Raw genomic sequence first — 24,927 nt, forward strand, 5'->3', positions numbered from 1 at the left:
TTTTGTATCAATACAATCAGATCGTTCCTTCACAGTAAAGAATGGAGTTGAACTGCACAGTGTTAATGTGCTATGAGAGCAGCTTCACACTTCCCCTCCCTGTGCAGCAGATTACATCACCTGCAATTTCAATGCCTAACTGACTGAGACACATCCGAAATGTTCTTCTGAGCACTTATTTCCAGAGGGTATGAAGAGACTACAAAAACCAGAGGCACTTAACATTAATAGATTAGAAGAAGGATATTTATGACAATTTCTACATTTAATATTATTTACTTTAATTGTTCAGGTGATTCATTGTTCCATTGATCACATTCAATTTTGATTTATGTTTTAATCTTGTTTAGTTGTGTCAAATATCAGTTTGACACTTTTCTTTCTTCTGAACATTTTACCATCAGATTTACTTCCATGTTAACGTTCCGTCAGGAACGTGACCATATTTGTTCACTTCTGCAATTCTAAAAACTAAATCTCACAGAAACTCAGTCTAAAATCCATCTATTATTTAAGAACACTTGAAAAATTGATTTTGTGGGCTTGAACTATTTTTATCATCAATAAATGGCAAATTTGAGTGTTAATTGAAGTGTCCAAATTGAAAATGTCTTAAAACATGCATCTAAAACCCTGTTCGGTTCCTCTTCTGAAGTAATGATTATCCTACCAAAGTTGCAGGTTGTACTATGTCCTTTGTACTGAACCAGCTGGGGATGACTGCAGCCTCACTCCGACATCTGCTATTGAAAATTCAGATAGACTTTACTCATAATTTATGTATTTTAAGTGAATTACAACTTTCCGTCCTTGTGGAAAGCTCGAGGTTAAGGATATGCCGACAGGCAGCTGGTGTGCTTTAGTGTGTAATGTGATTTTTTTTTAACAATGCAATGCAGAGAGATAATATGAATATATTATCTACAGCCACTGGTGACACCCACCAGATGTTCTTTTGGAAAAAGGCTTCAGAGTCTTATACGTCGTCGTTTAAAAAAAAAAAGATGGCAGCGTCAAATGGTTCTTAAGAGTTATGTACCAGCCTGGTGTCCTTTAAAAGTTTGTGACCGAAGTGCATTTGAATAATCTGTGAATTTAATTACCCAAATGTAAATTCCCCCATCCTCACCTTGCTTCGTCAGTGCATTTCTCAGTGCCGGGGTGATCATCTCTCGTCTTTCCCCTTCATCTCCAATCTCCTTCACTCTGGACAGTTTCACCATGTGGCCATTTCCCTGGAGCTCCTCTTTGCTCTGGAAGACAAAGAGTTGTTGATGTTAGGGAGGCAAGCTTGTGCCTGGATATTCGCTGGTTTGAATCCAACTTCCCTTGGGTCCCACTTGGGTGTCCTTGACTTGAGCAAGGCATGCCAAAATCCCCCAAACTGCTCCAATGGCCCAGCAAGGGCATTCGGTGAAAATAATATGCCAAATCAAACCTGTCACCTCAAAGATTGATTGCAGATTTATCATTTTCGCGATATAAACATGCTATATACATATCGCAGAAACTGACTAAACTATCTAATGCACTCTGCACCCATCCCATGCAAGTTAAAAATGATAGAAATTCAAATATTAAAGAAAAGTGGGTTTAATTTAAATTTTTTGAAAAAACTTTTTGACATTAACAACAACTAAATGGGGAAAAGAGCACTGTTAATATTGTATATCAGTTATATTATATCACTCCTTCATTTGGTTTGGGTGGCGTTCACATTCACCTTCAAGATCAGACCAAACTACCTGAAAATGACACGCAATTACAACAGTTGCTGGTTTGGGAGGGTTGTAGCACAACACCAAAGAGGAAGTAAAGAAGAAACACGGCTCATTGATTAGTCCGGACCAAAACTGGAAGTCCCGCCACATTAGCCCATGGTGGCTAGGCTCGTTAGCTCGCTAATGGGTCGCCACAAACAACCGTGATATACAGTCTTCAGACCAGACATCCATGAGCTCATTCCTCACTATTTCTTCCTCTCTACCTCTTTCACTCGACTCCACGTCTGCCCGCGAGAAATTTTCCTTTCTGATTCGCAAGGTTAGCTTTGCTTGTTCGCTACCCAGAATGCATTGCGCATTTCACATCACATCCCGTCACCAAGCCCGCTGGAAAGATTGTTTATGAACCAAGCAAGACCTGGCTTTTGCTTTTTAGCTTTGGTTTAGATTTCCTGGTCACGTTCAAGTTGCCCAAGTGAAACGTTTTCACATCCAATAGCCCTGCTGAAGAAAATGATGCAAAAACTAAAGGCGATACCAGCGATGCACCAAAACACCAGCTCACAGACTCTCAAGGAGGTAAAATGTTGATTCATAGCCACATACTCAATCTACTCCCATATTGTGTATTACTTCTACATAAATGCTTTAAAAAGAGAGGGGGAAGCAGCCAGGCCCGCCACTGAGAACAAGTATTATCGTTCAAGATTTTATTACCGATATGAAAGGACGTTGAATTTACACCAAATCCTGAAATGGTTGCATGTATTCTATTTATTTGCACTAAAACATTTGGATTTGTGGATGTTGTGCATTATTGTGCCGTTAGTTCACTGGTGGCGCCCCGTCTCGCTGCAAAGCTAAAATGAGTTTAACACCGCTGGCTTAAACGTACATCATCTATTTCATGTATTCATGGCACATTACCTATTAGACTTTGCATGATCATGTTATACACATATGCACATCATATTTGTGATTTATTTTCTCTTCAAATTGGTCATTCTTCCACAGAATTTCTGATAAATGTAACTGAAAATATTCAAATGTTTAATTCAATTCCAGTTCAAAAGTTAAATTTATATGTTTTTAAACAAGTGTTTAGAACTGGATTCAAGCCATCAAAATCAGGCATTACATCTTTTTTTAAACTAAAAATATGATTTTGAAATTTTAGCGACATATCGGTTAACAGAATGCTTTTTTATTCCCCAATATCAAATCAGTTCCGTTCCTAAAAAGTCCACATTGGTTGGGCTAGAGTAAGGAGATAGTAACAAAGGTAAGTATGAAAACAACAAAATTAAAAAGAATTAATGGTTTCTGGGAGTGTCAGGAGAAGTTCACTCTGTAAGGATGCGGGAGAAGCTGACATCATAAAGCTTATCACTTAAAGAAGGCATAAAGACAATGTGGGAAACCTTAAAAATATGTCTATGGCACAACACAGAGTCCTGAGTTCAACATTGTGAAGTCTATTTGGGATCACACGAGAAAAAAGAATTACAGTGCTCAGTTTTGGAGGCTTTTTTCAGCAGTCTGCAGTTTTATCAACAATAATTTATGCTACTTTTTTGTCCTTACCCTACAACAATTTGTCACTCACACCTGATAGTTGTGCACAGGAGCCATAAAATGCTGACGCAAACACAACTGCTTCGAGTTGTAAATACAAAGTTTGTAGCGACTTTGCCCTTCAACTGTTAACAGTGGCAAGGTGGTCTTTTCATCAAACAGCGAAGGCCCCGAGGCGATAACAGCTGCAGGCCAGAGCCAATATGATTTCGGGTTGTCCGGCCGTCTGTCCCATTCTCGCTTTCAGCACGATATCTCAAGAGCCCCTCTAGAAAATGTCTTCAATCTTCCCCCGAGATGATTTGGCCAGATCTTGGTTACGGACCTCTAAAAATCAATGTCACGGTGACCTCACCGTGCCCCATTTGATGCCTGTAATATGTCGAATTCCCATTCGCAATCTCATGGAAGCCTCGATTTGAACCTCATCTGTTCACAGAACTTGATTCTGGCTTATCCAGATGTCTCTTTGTACACTTCATGCACAGATGGCCACACTGGCTTTGACGGAGTTGACAGAGTTGAGCGACTCTCGCAGATGACACGGCACCCGGAATCATCGCTGGCTGTGGATTTCTTTTGTAATAAGGCATCTGGTATACATAGTGTGCATTGATGCTGCGCAGTGAAACAAAGCTCCACTTTACCCTTTCTGGCTGTCACACCGTGGTTTCACTCTTTTTTTTTTTTTTTAAACACATACATTCTGTCGTGCTTTTTTTTTTTGTTTTTTTTTTACAGCCCCTGTCCCTCTCCCACCCTCCAGCTGCCATTTCTTTGACATTTTGGACAGTGGGAAATGAAAGCTGAAAGCACTTTGATATCTATTTATAGCTGTGCCTGACTTTGTAGACATCAGCTACTTTTAGTCTTTGGATGCTCAGACGAACCCACGACGACGAGCTGACAGTACTGCATTTTTTTGACAATGCCCACCCCACCCGCCCAAAACAAGGCCCAATAAAATAGATACGGTTTTAGACTTAGCAGAGTCATCTTTACTTGCTGAATTCAACTACTGTTTACTTTTCATTTAAATACATGAAATAAACTGTTTGGTAAATTAACAATATAGGGGAGCAGCTTTTTTGCTCCTGGAGTACATTTCCTGAGTGTAATTGTTTTTGTTTAATTTTCCCATGGGTGCTTAAAGTTGTTTTAATAAACATTTTTGTGTGTAATAATCTCGTTTTCAACTGCATGGGAGCTGTACTAGAACGCCACCAAGATAAACATGATTATTATATTTAAAACTGCAGTCTCCTTTGTTGCTGAAGCTTCTATAGTATTTCTACTTGAAATAGTCATTCTTTCTTTACGGCTGGCATTATACAACTGCACCATGTAACACTGGACATAAAGCTAAACAACTGACATATATGCTGCGCTCAAGGAAGATTGATTAAATCCTGCAACATGAGACCAGGTGTGGCTTTCTCTGAGAAGAGTGATGGCCGTCGTGTTTTTCACATTAACCAAGTTTAATGGCCGCTCCACCCAGTTTCTGCACCGGCTGCCACTTCCTATGCTCGTCTATCGGGATCCATACGTCACCTTGTCAGTGCCGCAGCGATCGGAAGATGGCGATACCGTGTCAGCTAACGGTGATGAATGTCCATGAAGAAGTGACACACTGATCCCTGCAGGGGTGCAGCGCTTGTTCACCGGCCGTGCGAATGCTAAATATTACCCTTTGTAAATAAAGTCTTTGCGTAATCGGTCTTTACTTCGAAAAAAAATACTCTATATCACGAGAAACTACATGACTTCCATTCTCTCTCTTGTTAGGAAAGGTCAAATCACCGTCCACGACATTCACTGGTTGGCGGTTATCTTTAAAGAAAGCATCAGATCAGGTATTTCGAAGCGAGCGGAAGCACCGCTGCCTGGGACGATTAGTGGACTGTTTTTAACAATGAATATTTCCAGCCAGAAAATGCTCCACTTGAAGCTGAAAATCTCAGAAATTAATTATTTTTTTTAAAATTCTCCCTTACCTCTTTGATGTTATTGTGGATTATAAATGTTTCTTTGATATTTGGAATTTAGACAATTCAACATTTTGTGGATTATACATCCTTCCTTCTCTGCATTCTTGGGATTAAAATCATTGAACGTTTTGAGAATTATAAATTCTCCTCTGGTATTCTGCAACATCCATCTCCCGCTGGATATCCGCGGACAAAGGCTTGGTCCGAGAGACCCAATCCAACTTGTTATGGACCTGTTGCTTTCATTGGTGTGGCGGCCGAAATGACGTAAGTCGCCCGCACAAAGCTCGCGGACGCGTTAAGCATAAAACAGCCTTTAGTCATGAGCTGGGGTCGGGGTCTGACTACACAGACGTAGACGTGTGGAAAAAACAGGCTGAGCTGAAGAGGAGGAGGACTGAAGACTTGGTGATAGAGACACAAAAAGCATAAAGCTGCACATTCATGCTGGAAACACAAGATTTGACTCATAGATGTCAATTTGCTCCAGTCTCAACCTTCAACAGAGGGAAACTTTCATTTTGAACAATAGTTGCCTGCTGTGCTCTGCTCTCCACTTGCAAGATCACCTGCTGGTGTCGAAGATAAGAAGTCGACTTCTTCTTCTCCAATTTAATGCTGCGGTGGAAGTGTGTTTACGATGCACTGGCCTCTGCAGTTTGGGAGTGGAAGGCGCTTGTAGTATAATATAATAATAATTCTCTCATGCTTATTCCGTACGTCAGGCCATTGCGTCAAGCATAAAAGAGTCTTTACCTCTTCCATTGTGATCTTTTTGATTCTACAACATGGTTACTGAAGGGCTACATCTGAAACAAAACAAGCAGCAAGTAAATATACAGGTTTTACTTCTCATGGAAATAATCAGACACGACTTGTTGAGGCCAACATCATTATGACGAGAGCGTCCTCCACCTGATCATGTCTGACGAAGGCATAAACACATAAGCAACAACTGAATGAATGTTTAATTAAACGTGTTCATCGGTAAAAATCTCATTCTATGAATAAGAATGACCAGGTAACGACCAGCTAATAACGCTTTTGTTGCAAAACCTTCGCTCAATCAATTCAGTAAAAGAAAACAAAGTCCAGAGCTGTTAAGCTGAGCCATCCCTTGTGAAAACATGAAAAGGAACACAAAGAGCCTCTTTTAGGACATGAGGAGAAACGAGCCGAATAAAAACACAGCGAAAACTTTCTCTCGTTCTCTGCTTGGCCTCAGGTGTTCACTCAAGCAGTCTCTGCTGCATAATAATCTTAAAATGGTGTTTTCTCACCTCCCACCTGGAAGAATTGAAGTCCTTGTAGCTTTCTAGCAGCCCTGCATGCTCAGTGCTCACTGTTAATAATCATAACTACAGAAGAGGTTCATCACTCCTGACAATGCCAGAGGCCTTTTTTTTTTTTTTTTTTTTCTCGAGGAGATGCTCGGAATAAGAAAGCCATCAAGCTGCGTCAGAACACTCCCACGTCTCTTTCTGAGATGGAAAAAGGATTAGGCATTGCTCCGGATGATATTTGGAAACTTTTTTTATAGCTCAGCAAATCATGTAGATTGAAAGGATCGTATATTCTGGTCTTCAAGGAAAGAGTTTGGTTACCCAAACACACTCTGTAAATCAGAGGCAGAAATAGCCACTCCTGTGGTCCCATCAGAGAGACGATGAGCCTCAAGCTGTTCGAGCCCATCCAGAAGTCTGGATGGAGGGAGGGGAAGGCTGTGTAGCATGTCATTTGAAGCAAGAATAAAACTAGTGTGCCACTCAGCGAGCACAAACGTCTATTTTCACTTAATGCACCCGTGACATGTACAGTTTTGACAGCATACACAACAAATAGCCAACGGTGAAGCAATCTGTCCCTGCAGTGTCTCTGTGCAGCTCCGGTGATTTATCTGGCCCTGGTTTCGGGTTCCCGCTGCTCCATTTTCACCCCGTCTTCAGCGGCTCCAAGACAGCAGGTATGCCACGGCCTGTCTGGACTCCCAGAACTGGGAGATCTCACAGCACCGTGTCAGAGAAAAATAGCACTTGACCATAGGGGAAAACAAACAACCTCAAATCAACAAATGCTAATTCTTTGTTTGTAAGGTTTCTTACGACCATTCAAAGCCAGTAAATCCAACATGTTTTCTGCTCATTACTGATTCGGTCATACTGGAAATATGGAGAGCAAATCAGCCCAGACAACTCCCCAGCTGCTTCTATAGGTTAAGACTGCTGCAAGACAAACTCATAGAAATAGTCCTTTCAGCATTTCCTTTGCCTTGTCCCAGTCCCCACCTCTTTTAAACCAGTCTTATTGGACTTTACCTTTTCGGTCTTATTATTTAAAAGAAGTTCGACCTTGGTTTTACGTATTCATTGTCTCTTGTGCCATCAGATTTTTAACAGGTTTGTTTTTATTGGCATTTTAGCAGGTCTTTTAGTTATTTTTTAACCCTGTCAGTGAGCCTGCGAGTGCCCATCCACATCTCTGCTGTATTTACTCTCCACTGTTTTTTAATGCGTCAGATGCCTTCTCCTGCTACTGCAAAAATAATCTATCCACAGGTACTAATGAAGTCCGACAGCGTACACAACAAATAGCCAACGGTAGAGCTGATGGGACGCAACTGAGGGGCATCCTAATGAGGCCGCAACCACCTCAACTGGCTCCTCTCAATGATAAAGATTACAAAGTCTACTTTTAGATCGATTCCCGAAAGGACAAAAATGACTGCGTTTACAAAAAGAAACGAGTGTGTCACAAACATACCAAAATACACTGCAGTGCTCGTATGAGGCCAAGTACCAGGAAATACAAAATGAGACATTCACATGAAAAAAAAAACGAACTGTGATTGTTCTCAGTGGTGGAGCGAGGAACATGTGGCGTGTGCTGCTCGCAAATTCCTCCTGTTGCTCACAGCGATCAAGGAGGAGCAGAGGACTTTGTTGTAAAAGCCGTAACAAGATCAGTAGCTTTTGTAGTGCCAACTGGGTTAGTACACGCAGATTAAGGGAGAGGTGGGGCGGTGACGTCAGCCTTGTCGAGACAGAGACGCTGAGTGAGCGTCTTCCGATTAATCCACTCTTGGAACCGCTTTCCAAAATGAGCAGTTTCGCTCTCTGAAATAGGTTTTGTGAGGACAGAATGCCGATGCCATAAAACAAAGACACATTGAAACCAGTCTGTGTCTCTTCTGGGCATCCAACGCTTCACTTTATCCATGTTGACGTGAAAATGAACGACCAGTAAACAGACCCATGTGCAATACAGTCCAGTACAGGTCCGAATTGACCCCGTCACTCCCGACATCACTTGTGGATAAGCCCAGGAGATACTTGACTATGTACACAGTTTGGTTTACCAACAGCACTTCAAGTCATATAAGAATATCATGTCTTCCTTCTGTCTCTGATCCCGAAGCTGAAAGCATCGCCGCAGAGCCAAAGACGCCATGCAGCCACTCAAGTTAACGGTTATTTTCACACTAACTGCTACCTGGCAACAATCCCATAATATGAAACGGACCGGCCTGCCAGAAAGAGAAACCTCTCATGACAACCATTATACGAGGAGCAATTGCGCAAAATCAATTGCAGCAACAATACAAATGAACCTTGCTGGCATTTGGCAGGATCACAACTGAAGCGCGGCCAAATACTGATATAGACTGAGGCTGGGCAACGTGCGCACTGGCAGCCAATCAGAGCCTGCGAGTCAGTCTATCACTGGGCACATTTAAAGACAAAACAGTTGATGCAAATATATATTCATCACAAAGTTAAGGGGTCCAGCTTCGCGACAAGCCACGACATTATGGTAGCTGTGGGTTTTGAATCTGCTTCCAGTTACAACGTTTCCCCAACATCGTAGCAACAATGGCAATCTCAGCTCATTCTCAAGTCGGTCCGGCAAGATAAACACAGGGCTTTAAAATAAAATTCACAGACTTGTACCGACACGACGGACAAGATATGCATTTTCTTTTGTTGTAATTTGTGCTCCACCAGGCCACGCGCTGGAAGCCTCGGTCCGATTACAGGACACAAGATCCAACCACAACCATCGGATCTTTCAAGGCTATACGACTTCTTTCAACAATCCAAAACCATTAACGGGTTCTTTACTCTGTATTGTCACCGTCAGCTCTGTAATGGGCTGAGGACATGTCCAGGGTGTGTCCAATATATTTTGGACCACCTCCAGTTTGGCACGACCCAACTTTGGATGAAACAGTGATTTTCCATTGACCTGTGTCCTCCGTCGTGGACATGGAGTTCCTATAGGGAACATAAATGTAAAAGTGAATAATTATTTTTCCCTTGTGTTTCAGAAACACAGAAGATTGAATACGAAATAGTCCTCTGTCAAGGTCAGATCAAATATTTGCTTTGTTTGACTCCAACCACCCGATTATAAACTCACGAGGGTTTGGCTTTTCAAGGATCATTATAAAAAAGATCAATGACTCCGAATGGGAGTGCGGTGAGGAGTGTGATTATTAATCCGAGATGCGAGGTGCATTAGACCTGCAGATCACTCGGTGACTTCAGACAGTTACAACTGAGAGTCTCTGCCATCACCTAGTGGTCAAACACAGTCACAGTGAGCTCCCACCTCCGGTCATGATGAGGAGGCTCAGGAATCACTGACTATGATCTCCACAGATGTTGCTTTTTTTTTGAGGATGCAAATTTACATACGCTTTACAAAACAAGGCTGTGATTAAATGTATTAATGTACACAAATGTATGTTAAATGTAGATATGTGTCATGTTGTATCAAAGGGGCAAGAACACAATCACAGATGGTGTAATTAATAACAACCTCAGCAGGCGAAGCATAAAACAATATAATTTAATTAAATTCATTTTCCAAACCTCAAGTTAAACACTCCATGCATCAAAACTAACACTACTTTAAAGGCACCTGTAAAGAGCTCACTGAGCGTGGTGATGATGGAAACCAGAGAGAAACGGAAGGGGAATCAAGGCGGAAAACAACTTGTGGCCAATTCGTCGCACAACTCTGCATAATTTGCAGCCACTTGAGAAAACGGGGTTAAATTTACACTTGGAGCAGTGAGGTATTCTGCCATGGCTCAACGGGCGGAAGCCATGTCAAGTTGTACAAAATAAATCAAGTCAGACAAGAATTTGTGACACGAATGGCTTAATTAATAAAGTTGATTACAAAATAAAACAATTCTTCCGGTCAACAGATTGTGTTTCACTTCAATAATTTAACATGGACTCATACCGGATTTTTCACATGTAGAATGTTTTAATGTGAAATTAGGCATCTGGCTCTCAATACTGTATCATCTTTTTGTTGCGTATTCCACTCACAATTTCAGTTTGGCTTGGTTAAATATGTGCCGTCTCCTGGCAATAACAAATGTTTAATATTTAAAACCAATTACTTCTTGCGCTGGTTTATGTGACCAAATTATGCAAAAGCAACGCTAATTTGTTACAACAGAGCAACTCTGTCATCTCAGTGTTAATGACACGAGCAAAACATAGAGGTAATTAAGTGTTACAAGAAAAATGGCATTAAGGTTTTCTGCCTTTGGCCATCACAAATGTATATGTGTATGTACACAAACAGGAATATCCTCTGGGAAGAGTGTGGCAGTGGCTTCCTCATGAAAAATAAATAAAAACCTCTCATTAAATTTCCAATAAAGAATCCCAGCTCTTCTCTGGTGAGTCATCAATGATGTCTTTTTAACTTTCCAGCAGTGATGTTTGACAAAGTTTGATCGTATCGGTATAAAGTGCCCTGTCCCGGCTTCCTGGAGCTTCCACATCATTTATAGGCCCCGACTATTAATGTCACAATAAAGGCAAAAAAGCCAAGAAGACTTTGAAACTGATACCCAGCACTGTCAACAATAACTTTGGTCACAAAGCCTCGTGTTTTCACATCCGAGGATATGAAGTCTCCTGTCAGGAGCAGTTAAATTAAATATTGTATACCAGAGCTGCTCCTTTGAGTTACTGAAAGAGGCACCAAGATAATCTTGTCGCTGTCAAAATGCACCGGGGGGAGAAATATTTTCTAACTTGAGTGAAGAGTGTTTTCATGATTTGTCCAAAGCCACAATATAAAGTCAATACGAAGATTATAAATTGTTGGTTCAGCCACAAAAGAAACCTGACATTGAAAGCAATACAACAGAATTAGAAAAAAAAATCCTATATAGTGCAAGAGAAGAAATACAAAGAAAAAACATCTTCCATGTCTTCACTTAATGCTCACTTCTGTGCCCGGGCCCTTAAAATGACGTCTTGTAACAAAGGTCTGATAATGTCTTTTTTTACTCGTCATTTCTTTAGCTGCTTTTCTTGAGTCACTCAATACCTACAAGTCTGCGAGGTGGGCGTAATCGCTCTTACACAAGCCTCCACTGCTCGTCTGCCGGGGTCTGATGTCTATCAACCCATCTGCCGTTCCTCCTCTTCGCTGACATAATTTTTCCCTCAGCTGAAACGCGTTCAGATTGAACAAAGGTGGCGGGAGCTCGACGCCAGGACGGTGCCTGCTTCCTGATTTAACACAGGGACGCTGAAAATAACCCTGTTGGATGGTGACACAGGAGCTGCAGTTTAAAATGATTCAACTGTCGCGTAACTGTAATATCGTCAGGCGAACAGCTGAGTACTCCGGATGAAACTGATATTTACATATACAAATATGCATTTCCGCTAAGTTTTCCCGTTATGCCTCCTACAGACAGTTTGATGAGTTACATCTACAGCGCCACTGTGCCACAAGAGTTTCATTCAGCTGGCTACGACAGCAACTATGAAACAAGCAGCATTCAATTAATTTAAAGTGATGATGTCTGCAGCCTGTGCAGATGCTCAAGATTGCATTTCTGTCCATGGAAAAGACAACCCCCCCCCCCCCAAAAAAAAGGGGGCGATGTTGATTGTTTTGTTTGTCCTTCTCTGCCTGCAAACCACAGCATGTGTTTACCTGGCAACGTGCAATGTCACGTCCACCACATTTCAGTTCACTGCGGTCACTGTAGCTTTGACCTTTGAGGGGTGTTAAACCAAAACATTCACTCAAAGTGACGTGGAGATGTCACGATACGCCTCACAGACATATTTAGACATGCTATTAGTTGATTACAGGCTTTGTAATGGACAGGAGATATGTTCAGGGTTCATCCTACTCACTTGCATGTCCCTTCATCGGCAAAGGAAACCAAGTTGGAAGGGTTTATTTTATAAACTTTACTGCGGAGTTTCCGACCCAAAAGATAAAAAAAAAAAACCTACACAGTCATATGCGAGTCCAGATCTCTAAAACCTGGGAAATTGTTTGTTTTGGAGAAATATTTCATCCCTGTAGCCCATTAGCAGTATGCAGGAATAGAACTGATTATCTTTCATGACTGCTTTATTTCTTCATGACCAATTATGTAAAAAGATAACATCAAAGCCCGACACGCAACCTGAAATTCATTGTTTTCCACCACTCAGCCGAGCCTAATCTCCAAACATCATCAATTTTGAATATTTTGTGGTTTAAAACTCATCAAGCTCAACATCCGATAGATTGAGCTCATAAGTAAAATATCATATCTGGTGACTTAAGTTTACACTCTCCGTCCTGAAGATCAAAACAATATCCTCTATTTTATTAACTTGGTCAAAGTAGAAGATGTCTGTTACCATGAGGGACAACAAAGTTATTCTGTGTTAAATACTTAATCAGACTAAAACGGAAGGAAGAAAAGGTCTCACCTTTGCTTTCTTGACACTGCTCATAATGTTACCCAGATCCTCCACGTCGACCACGGCGGCAGACTTTTTCTCTTGTAGGCCAGACTCGTCCTCATCACTGCTGGACTCCATCAGATCCTCCTAAGGCCCCAAAGAGTCAAATAAAAAACAAAAAAACAAACAAAAACAAACACAACAATATAATTAGAATGTTAAAAAAAAAAAAAAAAAGGAGTGGTTACATCTACAATATAGTCTGCAAAAACGCCAGAGCTTCATCACTGTTCAGAATGAAAGTCACCAAGTGAAGGACGTGGCCAGAGGAGGTCTATATCGATGCCTTTGTTTTTGAAACTTTTTATTTTAAGCATTTAAAAAAACAAACAAAAAAAACAACATTTATAGCCCAAAGTTTAAGAAACAAAAAGGAGAATTAAAGTAAAAAATATGGAAAAAATGAATCATAGGACTAATTCTAAAAAATAACAATGTCTTATATTTTTTCTGCGATTCTTCCACTCTCTCTACGTCTCTGCTCAACCTTCAGAGGACACTTTGTGTCCGGCTCAAAGCCTCAGGAGTATGAGGAAAATAGTTTGTAAAATAATCACAAAATGTATTTATGTCCTACCCAGATATTTTTATATTTGTATATTTTTATTCCCTACTTTTATATTCTATTCTATTGTATTTTATAAACCAGAATGCTGCAACAAAACAATTTCCCTTCGGGGATTAATAAAGTTATCTATCTATCTATCTATCTATCTATCTATCTATCAAAAATTCAAAAATCTATTAAAAAGGACAATCATTCTCCCTCGTTTCATTCTCCCTATAGAAAACACCAAGTTGTATGCTTCAAATGTTCTTTTTTTCGGGGAAAGAAAAAGATTTTGACATGCTTATTAAAGCTTGACGATGGGCACCCAGGTAATCAGCATGTGAGAGAAGGTCAATATAAATCCACCTCCTAAAGTTACATTGCAATATGGGAGCATCCTGACTTTTTGTGAGAAGTGTATGTCTGTGTGATCGTGCATTCTGATGGATGGATGGATATGCATGTATGCGTGGAAGGATGGATGTTCAGTGTTCCAGCTTCTGCCCACATGTCAATTAACAGGGTGACACGTACATGCACGCGCACGCACACGCTGCAGCGGGCGGATAAATCTCCATGTTCCCCTCGTCTCTCCAGTCATCAGTCACTGTGGTTCCGGTTAAATGCCACCTCTGCGGAGTGTGTTGACTGTTGCAGACTGAGGGGAGGAAGTCTTGGCTCTGAGGCGCCGGTTACCATGACGACCAATCATCAGTGTGCACCGCGATGCATATGAAAACGCCGGCGTGCTCGAGTATCTATAAAATGCCTTATTCTCTTGTGAGAATGTGTGAATTCAGACCTTCGATGAGACGAGAGAAAACTGTGGCACGTTCGTGTTCTGATGTGAAAAACTGCCCTAAAAACAGACAAAATTCATGCAAACCTCAGAGAATTTGACTTGGCTCTGCTGGAAAAAGCGGCTGATGAAGAGAGGGTTGCACTCCTGAGATGCCTAAAGACTTTATGAGTTTTTAATCACATTGCTGAAGGAATGCAACACGGGGCCATTAGCCCAGCCAGCCTGCTTCACGCTCCTGTGATGAGAGCAGCTCGGGAGAAGCGCTCTCGGAACGTCTGAACACATCAACACAAGCCCGAGAAAATCCTCCCAACTGCAAAACTTTCACTGTCTGAGACTCTCTTATTCTCTTTACCTCATTACTCATGTTCACCATCAGGAGGACGGAGCAGGCGTCAAGAAGCACTCAATGTACCATTAGGAGCTTTAGACAGAAAATATAGAATAAACACTAAATTTACAACAACTAATATACCAAACTAAATAAGCTTACTTCTGTTTTTCCTCACCTTCCCTCATCCTGTTTATGTTCTTGCTTTTTCACCTGCAGTAAACAGCTTTGTATTTATATGGTCTTTTTTCCACCTACGCAGCATAAAGTAAACACCTCACTTTGTCAAGTTTGTTGACGAGAAACTACCCAATAATTATTGTAACTTCACCATGGACAATTTTGGGTTTCACCTATTAACGTCAGCAAAATGTCAGATTTTTCGTAAGTGTCTCGCAATAAAAATGTCCACCACAAGGTGGCGTTAAGAAGCTGCAGGAGGAATAACGCAAACATCAATGATTAAAGCTCTCGGTCACCCCACAGCTGTTCCCAAATTGTAAAAAAATGCAACTGCAAAACACAAAAAAACAAAAAATCAACACAGGAAAAGCCCAGACAGGAGCAAAGATGACTCAACACTGCCACCCGATGTACAACAGAGGCATGACCTAAATATCAGCTTATTCTCCTTTAAACACAGCCTGACAATCATGTTTGTTTTGAGATACTGTACATGGAGTTGTTCTGAAACAAAACATCATGAAATTAAAATTAAGATATAAGAAACACACACTTGCCAATAACATCTAAGTCGTGCAAGAGTTACCTGTGAAGTTTACTGAATAATTCACAATGGCAACGCTCACCAAGTTGCTCAACACTGATTAATATAAGAAAACAATTTGTAGAAAAGTCCATCGGCTTCTCAAGTCAAAATGCGTTTCTATAATGGCATTTTTGGTGAGTGTGTCCAATTTTAAGACTTCAAATGGTTAAATATTCCAGGTAAGATTTTTAGTTTTTGAAAATCATCATTTGATTTCCAGAGATATCAGATCAGTCAAGTCATCATGTAAACCGCAAAATTACATCGGTGATCAAATTAAGAAAAAATTGGATCGACACACCGAGACTCCTTCCAAACAGTCCGACGTCTTTGTGCGTGTAAACCAGTCCATCTGATTCATTTCTATTTGGTACAAACATTTTGAAAAATGCAGATTGGCTCCAACTCGGAGTCGTTTTAAAACAACTTTCTGTTGTAGTATTCTTTTTATGTTGTGTTTGTGACTTTCATTCACCAGTCTCACTGTTGCTAAAGCCCTTTGACTTGCTTTGTTGCTGCAATGTGCCATATTGATAAAGGTGCCGCAAGAGAAAAGTTGGAAAAAGTGCCGAAACACCGGGGCCTGAATTTGAAGTGGTAGAAAACGACCATGTTACCAGCTGAGGTCAGTGATGCCGCAGTCAAAGCTTACAGCTAAACAGCATCAAGGCTGGTTTAAAATAAGAATTTCAGAAAAAAAAGCGACGTAGCCACAATAAGACAAAAGAAGAGGGAGTTCTGGAGTGAAGACAAAACTAAGAGCTGGTGGGGGGGTTTGAGTCGCCATGTTCAGCAGCACAAGACCCAAAGGTTTAAATGTTATAACATGCAATATTTATATTTTTAAAAAGCATGTAAGCATGTCAGACATGATTATTAATGTTGTCATTTCTGTCCTCACCTCAGAGCTGTGGCTCTGCAGAGGGGCTTCTTCGTCCTCCTCCTCTTCCTCCGGCTGCTGCCCGTCTCTCTTCTTGCCCTTGCAGGAGCCTCCGGTCTTACACTTCCCGCTGCAGCTCTTCTTCTCTCCTTCCACCAGGGCCTGCAGACGCCGCAGGAACGTCGCCTTCCAGGAGAGGAAGTCTGCCTGGACGCTGCCGTTGCGGCTCTTCACCACGTTGCAGTCGCCCTCGCCCCTGGTCATGATGCGCATGCCGCTGAGCATCCACAGCCACTTGTCCACATTCTTCCCCACCTTGGAGGGATCCACAGCAAAACAGTTCACTGTGGAGCTTGGAACATCCTCGAAACACCTGCCTGTGGAGGAGGTTCATCATGACGGAATAAAACATGGACCCTCACCGTATTGTAGTGGCCAACATAGACAGAGTTGCCGAGTCCGAACACCGCGTATCTGAGGCCTTTCAGGAAGGTTTTCCCGTATCTGAAGTCGGTGGAAGCCTCTTCCAGCCACTTGCAGAACCACTGGGCGTTCTCCGTGGGCTGGCCGTCCGTGTAAGTGGCCACGAGAAACACGCAGACCGCTTTACCCGCACACTGAGAGCAGATAGAACCACAAAAAAAAAAAAAAAGCCCTGTAAAACACAAGTCCGTCTCCATCTGACAGATCATTGTTGAGATATTTGATCTGATCAAACATTTATAGAGCGATACCAAACAAGGCGAAATGTAGAAACAACACTTTTCTGGGCTCATAGGAGTGGGATTTGTGCTGCTATTGCTTGCGGTGTGAACATACTGCAGATCTCTGAGCTCTGATTTGTCAAAACATCACAGTGAAGATGAAAGCCGCTTGATGCCCCGACTATCAACAACTCACAACAGCAAGGGCCTTCAAAATAAAGTCAAAAGAAGTGAGACTCGACAAAGTGTTGGTATAACTTTGCACAAAAAGTAGATACATTTCATGTTGTAACAACAAAATAAGCAGTAACAGCAAATATTTGACGACATTTTTTCCAGAAGCACAACACATAAACTGCTGCTCATCCCACAAATGCGTCATCAGAAGTATGGCACCGCTTCCAAAAGGAAATAATTAGGATGTCCAATTTATTTACAAGAAGCGGTGAAGGCAACTAAGAAATACAAACACACATTTTTTTTTACAGTTGGTGTGTCGTTTACAACACATTTGGATTTTCATCTCATGTAGATTTTTCCTTTTACAATTTTAATTCTAACAAACTTTTGAAAGAAAAAGAAATTGTTTCAATTCTTTCTAAAAGCGTAGACTTTGAGCGATATTGTAAAGCTTCTCATCACTGTCGTCTCAGAGCGACACGATGCCCAGTTTGAGTGTGGAGAGGTTCCCTGAAGTTTGTATGTTCTCCAGTTTCTTTCCACTGACAAACTTTGACACCGTTCTGTTGTCAAAATAAGCTGTTGTTTCGTTGTTTGTCTTTGTGGCCCCGCGGCAGACTGATTTCCCGTTCACTCAAATTGAAAAAGCCCCGCTGGTGATCAGAGTCCATCTGCAGCTCTGCGGCATCAGCGTGAAACACTTGCTCTCTGTGAAAGTCTGAGAATCAAAGCAGTGAGAAGTGAAGGGCGAGCAGCGAACTCTGACACAAATCTCTGCTGTTTCTTTTGGTATTAAACTATTATTTATTAGGGAGTTCATGTCGACAGTTGTATTTTGTTTTTTAAGATTTTCATTATAGCAACTGTTTATACTTTTAACTGCAGCAATCAAGAAGAATGAGCCACTCCCTTTAAACAAACACACTGCATCATTGTAGGAGTCCAGCAGGGTTAGCAATTCACTCCACCAGAGGGCGCCACTCTGAATTGACATAATGGCCAAAAATAAACAAGAATTGTATTCAAGCCAACTGTCAATGTCAGTTTTACCTTGCTGCTGTAAATTCTTTGCCTTTTAAATGTTGTTTTATTCTTTTATTTTTTTTCCCCTCATGGTTCTGATTGTAATATTTCATACAAACATTCGGTTTTAGCTTGATCATAAACACAATATTTTATGTTCTAAATGTCCTTTGTTTTTTGTTATTTTATCAATTTCATGAAACTTGTTTGAGTTTCAAATGTGTTTCATCTAGTTTTCATTTCAGTTACACCTAGTTTTCATCATTTTAATACTCTAGTATCATTAGTATTGTATAAGATTATAATTTTTTTTTTACATTCTCTGCTCTTTAATGTCAAAAGAAAAGTTGTTTGACTTTTCCTTTTCATTTCTAGTTGTCTTGTTCTCGCCACTTCCTTCCCGTTCTATTCAATCTTTGTTGTTTCTTTGTCCTGCTGAGTTTTGTCTTCATCTCGCCAATCTTCCTGTGAAGCACTGTGTTCCTGCCGACGCTGCTTTGAAAAAGAAACATGAGTCCGTTTGGACTCGACTCACCTCATCAGCCAGCTGATCATCAGGATCGTAGTCTTTCATGTCGATGACTTCAGCCGGTAAACCCAAAGTCTTCACCTCGTCACACAGCTCTTGAGCGAAGCCCTGACCACACAAGAGTCCACATTCAGACTTTCCTGGGAACAATTATTTGTAAATATTGGCTTTCTCTCTACTCAATTATGTATCTATGTTCTCTGTTGATCCCTTGCCATTTTTTTACAATTTATCAGATTAACACACATTTCAATCAGGTTGTCTTATTTAATTCTAATCTTTCTCAATCTACCTTTCAAAAGCCTTTTTTTTTTTTTAATAATTCTTGTTTTTGTCTAATTGACTGTCAGTCTTTTGTGAAGCACTACAAACCTACATGGAGTTGGCAATAAAAAATAAAGACTTTATTTTAAAGATTACACTACAATATATTATTTTTGTTTGCGTGACACTATTCAGTCCTTATATGCGTGTATCTATCTCATTTCTGATGCATTTACAGTTCATGATGGTCCAGTAAACTAACTTATTATAGTTTATTAAGCATATCCCCTTTGGTAAATCTTATTCAGGTGCTCGGGGAGCCGATGGGGGTCAAGGGTCTTGCTCAGGGACCCACAGTGGTGACCCCGTCCACTGTGGGATTCAAACTTGCGGACTTCCAATCTCAATCCCGCTTCTCTCACTTCCAGATCACCACTGCCCTGATGATAGTTAATTGTATATTGGCGTTTAAGCTCTCTATGAACAATATCCGTACCTTTGCTGTCCCAGTTTGAGAGCCATAGAAGATTTTAACTCCAGACACATGAACCTCCATCTCCTTGCGGGACTGGTGACTGCTCCTCTCCGCTGTTTTGACCAAAGATACATCCTCTGATGACAGATTATGCTAAAGAGACACAAAAACAGAGAATTGGTGGGGGAATTCGAAGTATTAACAGAAACCACTGAGATAGACTGACATTAAGCATTAGATGTCCAATAATGTGGAAAATAATAATAATAATATTAATTGCACATGCGGTAAACAGCGACTCACTCTCTTCAAGACCATCTTCAGTGACAACCAGAGGCCACAGCTGAGAGCAGCAGCCGTATACAGGTACAGCCTGTTGTGCCACAGAGACATGAGATACGTCCGGGTGGGAGGGTGGACATCCTCTGAGTCTGGTGGGACAGAAAACACACCAAGACTGAGGTCAGGCTGGTGAAATGACTCAGCGGGACACGAAGCAGGAGATGATCTCCTCCACACTTCAATCTGCACGGAACAAAACCACCCAGCGACCCAGCAAGCAGCGGGTAAAAGGCGGGTGACTGCTGACAACACAGCTAGCGCGAGAAGCCGAGTGGAAAACCTGACGTCAAGTTCATCAGCAGATCCTTTTAAAGTGTGTAAATAACCTCACCTTGAGTGACTGAGGACGCCGGACACACGAGGAGCAACGTAACCGCACATAAAGTCAGCATTGTTGCAAGTGACAGCAGCTACATTAAAGTACACAATCCTCAGCTGCTGCGCAGGAGGCCACCATGTTGTTTGGTCGCTGAGCATGCCGGGAAATGTAGTTTTAGTGAACTACGTCAGACTTTTTCGACTTCAGAAATTTTAATTTTCAAACGGAGGTAATGATAATAATGGTGTCCGTTCGGGCCACTAATTTTGATTTTGATTTGATTTAATCTGAAAAATGTGTTTCCAATATGAGTATAAACATATAAACGACTTTATAAAGCATTAAACTGTAGGAAAAACAAGATGTTTTGGCAGAGTGGGTTATACTTTACAAAAGTATGAGTATTATGTTTTAAACAATACGTCTCATTGAATTGCTATTTCTGTTGGAAGAGCACTGAAATGACATATGTGATATTACATCCTGAAAATCGTCACCTTTTCAGACAATGTATAATAGAAAGCATCATTCAGACCAATTTATCAAATATATAAGACAATCGTGCAATATATAAGCGGTGACAAGTAACTACTTTTTCATTTCTTATGTATGTTATTGTTTATTATTATCAGGAGCATAGACACCTTTCAAAGGCAAACAACTTGAAACGAGTTATCATATGAAGTATGTTGACTAAATCAATGATCTGGATTTCAACTGAGGACTCGTTCATTAATTAACAAATTCATTCATTCATTCATTCGATTCATAAAAAAAGAGCATCATTAAATGACCCCATATTTAGGTGATAAATTGAGGTTATCTATCAGGACCGTGTGTTCGATTTGTAAGAAGATATGCAAAGTTTAAAATTTGTCTATAAGATACTGTGCAGCCTTTACATAAAGTAATAACATGAGACACGTAACACGCTTTCAATAAACTCTTCAGTTTTTTAATCAACTATAATATTTCGTTGTGCGCAGTGTCCTCCTGTGGTCTGATGGCAGTACTGCACCAGATATGTTTTCCATTCTGTTTTTTTAATTGAATTGAATTTATTGATCGGAATACACTAAATGGGACTGTTGTTTTTTCATAGATGTACTGTAGCATGTAATGTGCGTGTGAGATAGATTCATTTATGCACAATCTTATGAGGTTTGATCTTTTCTTAATCTTGCTCTTATTACATTGTCGTAATATTATTGTCAATAACATTTTTTGATGTAGTCTTTTGAAAGCGACCGAGTAATACATGCCAGTTTTTCCATTTACAAAGCGCCTCGCTCAATAGAAAAGTTTTCGAAATTAAACACGGAACCATCGTGTCGAGCCAGGATTTCCCATCGGACAGGTTTAAGACGAACACCCGGGGTACGCTGCCAGTGGTGTTGTTGCGGAGAACTACGTTCTCTGTTTTTTTATCTAATTGAAGACAGTTCGCTGTATTTGAATTGTGAGTAAAAAATGTCGATATTCACGCCGACGAATCAAATCCGTCTGACCAACGTGGCGGTGGTGCGGATGAAGAAAGGAGGGAAGCGTTTTGAAATCGCCTGCTACAAAAATAAAGTCATGAGCTGGAGATCAGGAGCGTGAGTCACACCGAAACCTTAGTTAAATAAACTAGTTCATGGGTTTATTCCATCTGAGATCGTGTGGATCAGACGTGTTTGGATGTGTTGTTTCCTCACAGAGAGAAAGACCTGGACGAGGTCCTGCAGACACACTCTGTGTTTGTCAATGTGTCCAAAGGGCAGGTGGCCAAGAAGGACGACTTGACCAAAGCTTTTGGGACAGATGATCAGACTGAGATCTGTAAACAGGTCAATGCATACACACGCACTATCACACAGTGTCCCCTGTCGGTCTATGGTTTTATTGTTGATTTTGTGACTAAAGTAACACACCAGTATTTAATTGTGACGTATACCCAAAACAGCTTCAAGTCACGGTGGATTGTTAAAGAACAAACATTTGTGTGATGATGTTCATGGCTACTCTTTAAAACTACTGCCAGCAGATCGAACATTCTAGTGTTGGAGCGTGGGATACTAACACGTGCTCCTTGTCGTTTTCCTTCGCAATGCTATTAGGAATGTTGAGGCTTTTTCTCAGTGGTTCTATTGTATGAACTCAGAGTATCACAATTTCATATGAGAATAAGCCATTTCACCTCATCAGAGTTTCCATCCTCATAAATAAGCATATCTTCTCGCTCCGCTCGGTGTAGTTGTTGTTGTTCTTTTGAGTTTGTATAGTGACACATTCCCATTTTGATCTGCTCTTTTTTGAATGATTTAACTCAATGAAATTTTTCTTCTGCATTTTGTGGGCAGATCTTGGCCAAAGGAGAGCTTCAGGTGTCGGACAAAGAGAGACAGAGTCAGCTGGAGACGATGTTCAGGGACATTGCCACCATCGTGGCGGAGAAGTGCGTTAACCCCGACACCAAGAGGCCGTACACGGTCAGCCTCATCGAGCGAGCGATGAAGGACATCCACTATTCCGTCAAGCCGAACAAGAGCACCAAGCAGCAGGTGAGATTTCAGCGAAGACCTCGACGAAATGACATTTACATTACTTTCCACACAAGTGGCGTGAGCCAAACACCGCTGTGGTTTACTTTCTCACAAATCCACATCATGGATGTTCCTCCAGCTGTGTGACGCTTACACGTCATTATGAATATAAGTACCTCATTGAATCTGTGCTACTGAAAATTTTAAATTCTGTTCAAACAAGGTGAACTCAATGAAGGGGCCAGTCAGTGTATATCTCCATGTAAGAAATAGTCCAAATGATGTCTGTGAAGAATCACAGTCATCCAGGTCATGTATTATTTTCAAATGTCATGAAAACAAGTAAATTTTGATCCAAATCTCCTGCATACAGGGAGCATGCCATTATAATCCTGAGCTGATTGATGACCCTAACTGTAAGAAGCAAATAATAATAATGCATCAAACTCATGTAGCACTTTTTCCTAACACTCAGACGCTTTACATAGCAAAAACAAAAATAACCAGAAAAAACAATGAAAATAAAGTAAGAGTTAAGGAAGAGCAGGTTTGAACAGGCGTGTTTGAAGTTCTGTTTTGAGTCCGTGCTCCTGATGGGCACTCGCTGAGCTCCATTGAAGCTGTCGAAACAATGAACATAAGAGCTGTCTGCTTGTCAAACTGGCGTGTTGTCGGGTTCTCAGGCGCTGGAGGTGATCCGACAGCTGAAGGAGACCATGGAGATCCAAAGAGCTCACATGAGGCTGCGGCTGGTGCTGCCCGCCAAGGACGGCAAGAGGCTGAAGGAGAAGCTGAAGCCGCTGCTGCAGGTGGTGGAGAGCGAGGACTTCGACGAGGAGCTAGAAATGGTGAGTTTGGTTTCTTGAGAATGCTCAGCCGTGCTTCCTCGTGCTCTGTCTTTTTCTTTATTTCAGAGAAATGCTCGCCGTTGCTGATTCCTACAGTTTGACTCTATTAAACTGCCTCTCTCAGGTCTGTCTCGTGGATCCCGGCTGCTTCAGAGAGATCGACGAGCTGATCCGATGCGAGACGAAGGGCCGCGGCTCTCTGGAGGTCGTCAGTCTGAAGGACGTGGAGGAGGGAGACGAAAAACTCTAGAAAGCCACCCAGTGGGGCCTGAGCACCGTGTCCACACTAACCTGCTTCGCTGAGGCACGACAACACATTACGAGAACTGACGCAGCTCGTTTCCAGCTGAGTTAAACAACCCAAAGTGAGAGTTTGTGATTTGAACGAGGTGGGCAGTCAATTTTAAAATCAGCATTTCTAACTGAATTCAAAGGCTGGTTCTGATCTTTAACTCTCTTATTTATTCATTTCAGTTCATAATCCATTCTACCTTCCTCCTGCTTCTGTGTGCCTTTTCCTCTCATCCCACTCATCTATACAGCTTCTTCAAACACAATAGTACATATTTTGTTACCATGAATGTCTTTGCTTTGCAGTAAATAAAAATTAAATAATATTTTTGATGTGTTATTATGAAGTGATTCTTCCAGTATGCCCTTTTTTTAATCCACAATGTATTTCAATGCTTCCTAAATTACTTATACATGCACATGATCGCATTGGTTATAAACGCCATTGAAATTGCAGAATTTTGAATTATATGACAAAACTGTTGAATATTGTGCAATTTATTCCGCAAATGATTTACAAATAGCTACAAACATGTTGGGTTTTTTTCTCCTCTACTGTATCTTCTTAAATTACACATTGGATTCAGACCATTGAGCTTTGCAGCATCTTTGTTTCATCAATCATTGAACAGTGGAGATGTGACGCTGAATTTATTTTATTATCATGAAAATCTTTCATGCAAGAATTCCACACAAATATATACCCTGCAAGAAATGTATAGCAAATATTTCAGTGAGTCATGTTTTCACTGTAAAACAGAAATAAAATGATAAAATAAAAAAATACAACTTCACTACAACTGTTTTGGTTCTTGTGGTTTAGTTAGTTCTGTTTGGATAAGACACATTTCTTGTGTGCTCATGTTGTGTTCAGAAGTAAAGTCTCACTTTAAGGTGGGAAAAATGCATTAAACTGCTCTTAAAATGGGAAATTCCCACTGGGAACTGGAGCCAGTCTGGGTGAGTTCTGAGATCATCTGAAGAACAAACCCACTTTACGCTCTTTTTCCCTGGTGTAAAC

The 24,927-nt window shown here is 40.9% G+C and overlaps 2 protein-coding genes across 2 annotated transcripts in view; one reads left to right on the top strand and one right to left on the bottom strand.

Moving 5' to 3' along the window:
* Positions 1-20,380, bottom strand: part of tyw1 (tRNA-yW synthesizing protein 1 homolog) — an 85,240-nt gene extending 64,860 nt beyond the window's left edge. Inside the window, exons 1-8 of the mRNA XM_080506995.1 lie at positions 20,255-20,380; positions 19,885-20,012; positions 19,603-19,734; positions 18,849-18,950; positions 16,829-17,023; positions 16,428-16,721; positions 13,042-13,161; positions 1,130-1,253 (exon numbers count right to left, since the gene is read on the bottom strand). Coding sequence (XP_080363121.1) covers positions 1,130-1,253; positions 13,042-13,161; positions 16,428-16,721; positions 16,829-17,023; positions 18,849-18,950; positions 19,603-19,734; positions 19,885-20,012; positions 20,255-20,315 — 1,156 coding nt within the window. The 5' untranslated portion in view covers positions 20,316-20,380. The remainder of the gene's footprint in view (positions 1-1,129; positions 1,254-13,041; positions 13,162-16,427; positions 16,722-16,828; positions 17,024-18,848; positions 18,951-19,602; positions 19,735-19,884; positions 20,013-20,254) is intronic.
* A 1,233-nt stretch (positions 20,381-21,613) lies between these two features.
* Positions 21,614-24,690, top strand: sbds (SBDS ribosome maturation factor). Its single transcript, XM_080503851.1, has 5 exons — positions 21,614-21,840; positions 21,942-22,071; positions 22,585-22,785; positions 23,451-23,615; positions 23,740-24,690. The coding sequence occupies exons 1-5, from the start codon at positions 21,713-21,715 to the stop codon at positions 23,863-23,865; spliced, it is 750 nt and encodes a 249-aa protein (XP_080359977.1). The 5' UTR covers positions 21,614-21,712; the 3' UTR covers positions 23,866-24,690.
* Positions 24,691-24,927: the final 237 nt, after the last annotated feature.

This window comes from Blennius ocellaris (assembly GCF_963422515.1).
Source record: "Blennius ocellaris genome assembly, chromosome: 2".
Lineage (NCBI taxonomy): Eukaryota > Metazoa > Chordata > Actinopteri > Blenniiformes > Blenniidae > Blennius > Blennius ocellaris.